Source organism: Hylaeus volcanicus, chromosome 6 (assembly GCF_026283585.1).
Source record: "Hylaeus volcanicus isolate JK05 chromosome 6, UHH_iyHylVolc1.0_haploid, whole genome shotgun sequence".
In the NCBI taxonomy this organism is placed as follows: Eukaryota; Metazoa; Arthropoda; class Insecta; order Hymenoptera; family Colletidae; genus Hylaeus; species Hylaeus volcanicus.
The window spans coordinates 3,684,830-3,691,439 of NC_071981.1; the positions used below are offsets into that span (position 1 = coordinate 3,684,830).

Here is a 6,610-nt window from a genome sequence, read left to right on the forward strand (position 1 = left end):
TCGGATAAGAATTTTCCTCGTCTCTGTTACGATACATCCACTCGGATTTTCGCGTTTTTTTACCCTCTCTGGCGGCCGACTACCTTCGGCCTGGACAAATTGAATTTAACTCCGGCTAATACGCTGGCCGAAAGAGCGCGTATTTCGCCGCTTTGTCCGGGTACACATCCTGGAAATCAGCGATGATTTGTGTGTCTCCGGCCCCGGGCAACGGATTTTCCCTCCTTTTTTTTTTTTTATCCTCCCCCTCGGCGTCGGAGGATCGAGATTGAATTTCTTGCGCGTTGTCGCACTTTTCCCCGGTTGTAGCGATTTTTACCACCCCCCGCGACGCACGATAATCGCGTGCTGATCACTATCGCGAAGCGGAGTCGTTCTCGCGTATTTTCTAAACGCTGTTCTTAGAGGTTCGCGCTTTTCAGAAAATTAAAGGAAAACTCGGAGAAGTTAACCTTCTGACTACGGGACGATTTTCGCTGAAAATTTTAAGCGGTGTAGAGGTGTGAATTTTATAAAAATATGAGCTCATAGGGAACGATACAGTCACGGTTGATTAATAGGACGTTTCGTTTCAAAAATAAAAATTAAATAATACTTTCTTTTAAGTTGCAATTCTGTATCTATGAAAACACGAATTTGGAAAGGTGAGTTATCAATGTTACCAATGAGTTATCAAGTAGGAATATGGAAAGATTTATTTCTTGAAAGATCTTTCTTATCGCCAATTTATCATCACGATGAATTTGATCGACGTTGCTCGATGGTAATTGCTCCCTACTAAATATACCCCATCAAAATAAACAAACGGGTTGCTATAATTAGTGTTACGTTGAATGGAATTGTCCGAGGCGTTAGCAGTTGTCGAGTAGTATATTGGTATACTTTATATTGTTCAGTTTATTACTACACTGATACAGATTTGGCGCCGACCGCGCTCCTTTTGTATCGGTATCGTTCGTAATGATACGATAATAGTGCAGCAACCACACAACAACAACTGGTAATTAGTTTTCACGCACTCGAGCACTGACACTGGCGACCCAAAAGTACGGCATCCTGATTAATGGGGAACACCGTGTTAGGAGGGCAAGCAATAAGTGTTTCTCGGGACACTTTTTTTTCACAGAAAAGAATTTATGTAGTCTTTTTTAACGTTTCGAATATTTTAGGCACTGTGTGAAACGAATTGCAAAAATCTCTAAACGTACTTTGAAGCATATCTAAAATATTCTCAAAGTTATACAAAAATTAAGTAAATTCTTCTGAATAAAAAGTAGTCACGTAAAACAATTAATACTTGTCCTCTTAATATGGTTTTCCCTGTCGCGACTGGCAGATATTTTACATTTCCAATACAGAGTACCGACGAGAATAATAGAATTATCACGATAAAAATTACGAGATATATTTTGAAATATGTAGCGTTATAAATTAAAAAGATTTTCATACTTTGTTCATAGCCAGGAGTAGAATTTGACGAAATAATTTGAAAAAAGAAATTGTCGTCCGTCAACGGAATAGAGTCTTCAACCCCTGCAATGGAGTGCAATGAAACTATTAACACCTGTTTCGCATTTATCGTGTATTGGACCCTCTTTAAAACGCATCAGGCGCGTCGATAATTGTCCGTATCTCTATACTAGCATGATTTCTCGGTCCCATTCTCGTTCCTTCGGCGATTTCGGCTCGCTACGGAACCGAATGTTGGCCAGAAATATCAATTTTCGCGAGAGTGGCAACAGTTTGCTTGATTTGGCACGGTCCAGCTTAGGTTCCGAAATAAATCTTCGCTTGGCTGCCCGGAGGTCTCCGAAAATCGATGGGTCTGGACGATTTTAACGCGAATAAACGCGATCATGCTTTTTGCTCCCTGTACTGGTCGAAGAATCTAAAAGAAAATTGTTTAAACATTTCTTTGTTTTCACATAATAATTAACAGCTTATATTTTCGCCAAGTGTCTTATGCTTTCCACTAAAGAATAGAGAGCATCTTAACGAAATGTCACCTTGGATGGATAAAAATTAACGATACCTAAAATTTAAAAATTCACTTATATACAGGGTGGGCGAAATAAGTTTGACTCTACTCCCGCAATCAGACGCGTGGAAAGTCGGTTGCAGATAAGAAACATCGCTCGCCGTTGATCGCTTCTCTAGTTTTTATTTTGCACTTCGATTAACCCTTTGCCAGGATGCTTCGCCTTCGCAAGACGCGAGCTTTTGGCGATCACAATGAAAAGGACCAAAAGTAGGGTCGAGGAAAGGACGAAACAAAGACAGAGGAGGCCTACACTAGCACGCTGAATAACGCATGACTGTCTGGCTTGAAATTATAGCATTTCACCCCCTCTAGCTCGCGGGAACCTACCCCTTGGCTCTCGGCCGCACTTGTTCGCTGCGCTTTCATTCAATTATGCATCCAGCTTCGCCCACGACGACCCCCTCTCCCCGTCCTCCCCTTGCTCTTATTATTATTTTCCCGTGCTTCGCTTCGCCGTCTTTTCTCGGCCTAAACAGAGGGTTGGAGAGAAGGGACCAATGACGGGGATGTAGATTTATCGGAGACCGAAGTTAACCGTATCTCGAAGGAGCATTTTTTCGAGGATATTTTGGGAAATATTAGGTCGAGGGATGTTCTAGTTCGAACGATTGAAAAACACCGATTTTCCAGAATTTTTGTCGCTGCGAAATTGTAAGGAATCAGGGAAGTGTTTATGTTCGGTAAATAAATTTTTAAAAAATATCAGCTTGCGGAAGACGACGAGACGAAACTTTTTTGTATTTGCAGTTTATTCATAGGACGCTTAGTTTCGAAAATAAAAATTGAAAAGTTAGAAGTTCGTTGTAAAAATTGAATTTCAGGCAATAGGTCTTTCTAAGTCTTGAATTTTTATTTGTGAAACTGAACGTCGTATGAATAAACTGTAAATACATAAAAGTTTCGTTTTATCATTCCCTATAAGCTGATATTTTTTTTAAACTCGATTGTTCGACTGTTGGTCTCTCTTTCTTTAAGACAACAGCAACAGAATCAGACCACTACAAGATCTCAGGAAAGAGGTCTCCTAAGTTTTCAATTTTTATCTCTAAAACTAAACGTCGCACGAATAAACTGTAAATACATAAAAGTTTCGTTTTATCATTCCCTATAAGCTGATATTTTTTTTAAACTCGATTGATCGACTGTTGGTCTCTCTTTATTTAAGACAGCAGCAACAGAATCAGACCACTACAAGATCTCAGGAAAGAGGTCTCCTAAGTTTTCAATTTTTATCTCTAAAACTAAACGTCGCATGAATAAACTGTAAATACATCAAAGTTTCGTTTTATCATTCTCTACAAGGTGATATTTTTTTCAAGTCCACGCCTATGATCCTCTTAGAATTTCCAGCAATCAAAGGGTTTGAGGAGGTTCGTTCGACTAATTTTCTAAAGTAAAATGAAATAAGATAAAAATTACACTTACTAGGCCCACCTTCTATAGTGATTCGACTTTGATGGACTTTCATGGTACCTTGGTATCCCTTTCGAATACAATTTGGGTTATGCAGGGTCAACAGGTGCAGAATCGTGGATTAATCTCCAAAAGTCGTGACAAATGCTCCGTTTACACGGCCAGCTGGATTCCCGTGGGACGCGTTTACCGCGAAAGAGGTCAGAATTTCGTCGTGAAATCTCTCGGCAGTTTTCTCGAAGCTCGATCACGCGAGTCAACCCTTTTCGGTCCCTCCGCCCCCCTTGGTTCAAGGTCCGCTTTCCCGCGTGCCGAGTAATTGCTTGATTCGGTCCCGATTCGTTCACACGGAAGCAACGCCGGCGCTTCCTCGATCGAGCACACCTGATTACGCGTAAAGAAAGATTAACATCGAGATTAACGATCGACCTTCTCGAATCCCGCTCGCGACTACCGCCGTCCAATGGCGGATCTACCGGATCCAGCTCAAAAAGATTACACAAGGGTGGAAATTATAATGCGTTGCAGTCGAATATCTTCGAAAATAATTGATTACTCGCAGAAACGTTTCCGACTTCTCCCTGTGGACACAATTGGGGTAGTAGATCGTATAGGAAGTTGACATAAACATTGTTCGAAACACCAAACGTTCAGGATCCATGGATCATTTTGAAACTAAAGTACAAATAAAACATTCACACCTTTTTTCCATTTCCCTGCAAATTTGACTTTGAATTCCCTTGAGTAATAGGTCGGTGAATTCGTCTTAAAACGCACTATTCAACTGTACAAAAAAAACGTATCGTTCCATTTAAAATGATAAATTGATAAATTGATGGATTAGGTCTAACCTATGTGCAGAAAATTTCTCCTCCATGAGCATCGGTGTTCTTCGGTGCACATTGATGTCGTAACATAAGTGCCAGCCCGAGTTAGGTGTCTTTTAACCACGATGAATCAGAGAAGTAGCAAGTCGAGACGTGTTGTGTTATTTTACAGACATCGTTTTCTTGATCTCAAACATCGCCTGTTGAAATTCGAGACTCGTTACTCGAGCATCGATACACCTGACATAGTAATTGCCGGTCGAGTAACGTGTCGGGTGCAACTAGCCGGGAAACTACATGATTTCGTTCCGTTTTGTTTCAGGAAAGCGACAACCTTTGGTGGGACGCATTCGCGACCGAATTCTTCGAAGACGACGCGACCTTGACCCTCACGTTCTGCTTGGAGGATGGACCCAAGAGATACAGTAAGTGTGCCATCGCTATTTAATCCTTAGAAACCTTCTTTTTCATATTAAATTTTTAGAAATATCAATGTGTTTGTTACGTGAAGAATTTTGTTCGCGAAACTATAGAAAGTCTGCTTCGGTTACTTAGTAAATATTTTTTATAGCGAAAGTAGTAGTCGATTGATAATTGCAAATAAGGATTTTGTAATATTTATACCATCGGTAACGTTACCTTGATTTTTATTATGTTCTTCAAATATATCTGCTCCTGTTTCTTTAAATTTAATTCGGAAACATTTTCTTATTAATACGATTAGTATTTATTAATAAATGTATAATTATGTTTTCTTTTTCTTGTTTGTATTCATTATATTTATTTAGTTAGGGTCAACACGGAAAAATGAATTTTTATTTAAACGTAAAAAGAGGTAATTTATTTGGATTTTTTTATTTTAATTTACACACCGAGTTCCTTTAAATATTTTAATATTAATCATTAGACTGCGGATTTTATGCATTCGTGACGTACAATAATATAGAAAACATACGTAAAATTGTACATAATGTACGCTGAATATATTCTACAATTATTATAATGTTATTCATTTTGCATAACACCTTGTGGTGATGTTTAGCACGTGTTTATTATATTGATTTATATCATAAATGCATAAAATCCGCAGTCTATTGATCATCCATCTCCGTTAAATCGCAGGACATATCTTCTCGAGAAATCCATCGTACCTTCAGAAACAAATAAAAATACAAACGAGTTCTCTCCGTGGCGTCGGCCAAAATAATTGCGACGTAGCTTGAAGCGCATCAATCGGATAGCCCACCTTAACACCTACGTGACCTCGCAAAATCCTCTTAGATGTAGACAGCGCGCCGTAGGGACGCTCGCGAACCTGCGTGCGCTATCTCGAACAGCGCTGCTTTCCGAGGAAAAACGCAAATGACGAAAGTTGCCGCGAGTGAAATTTGAAAGCTTTTTTATTCCACGCAGATTTTCGATAGAATTGACGATAAGCGAGAAACGCCGATCCCCGCAGGGACCGAGTCCCTCTTTATCCTACAAAACAGGATGGAAAATGTGTACCAGGAAACGATACGATACTTTTCAAACGATATTTCCTATACCGGACAATACGTCGCGCAATTCATCCAGTTCCGAAATAATTACGTGCCACCGCAGAGCAATTTTGCAGTCGGTGGATTTTAAGTCCCCCCTCCTCCGTTCCCATTGGCGAATGCCACAGTAACAACGTGATTACACGTCGCATCCCATCGTCGTCGAGCGCGAACGACAGTTCCGCGATGCGCATTACAGATGCAATAAGATGCACCGCGGTGCGCGAACGTCCTTGAATGTAGAATTTTCCGATCCCAGAAACCAGACGTCGCACGCTATCATCGTGTATCCAGTGTGTCGGGTGCCGCTACATTATTTTATCTCGTCTTTATCCCTCTATCGCGTCGTTATCGACTTTTTTCCTGCTCGATGCTTCCGGTGAATAGCGAGTCGACATCGCGACCGAGTGTCTAAATACAACCGTTGACGGTTATTGCTGTTAGGCGATGGCCAAGTGGCCTACTAGGAGGCGACGATCAACCCTTTGGACTCGAACATGTTTTCACTGGGGTGAATTATCATGAGCGATATCTCAGTTATTAGGGGTTGTAGAGTAAATTTATATGGGACAAAAAAGATTCCAAATTTAGTTTTCAGTATGTTTTGTTATTTACGAATTTGCTGTAAATGCAAAAGTAAACGAGCTATCATGCATTTTTTGGTGACTTCACGAACCAAGCTTCTGGTAGCCAGTATAGATTTAAGCGAGAAGGTTGGGGTGTATTTCTCGGTTACCGTCGATTCTACCGAAAATTTGTATATAACAAAAAAGATTCCAAATTTAGTTTTC

The 6,610-nt window shown here is 40.2% G+C and overlaps 1 protein-coding gene across 5 annotated transcripts in view; it reads left to right on the top strand.

The window, feature by feature from the left end:
• The window catches only part of LOC128878725 (LIM domain-binding protein 2), a 191,382-nt gene that overhangs the window by 176,123 nt on the left and 8,649 nt on the right, over positions 1-6,610 (top strand). For all 5 annotated transcript variants that reach the window (XM_054127183.1, XM_054127184.1, XM_054127180.1 and 2 more), the window contains one exon: positions 4,604-4,706. In XM_054127183.1, the coding sequence (XP_053983158.1) occupies positions 4,604-4,706 (103 nt within the window). The remainder of the gene's footprint in view (positions 1-4,603; positions 4,707-6,610) is intronic.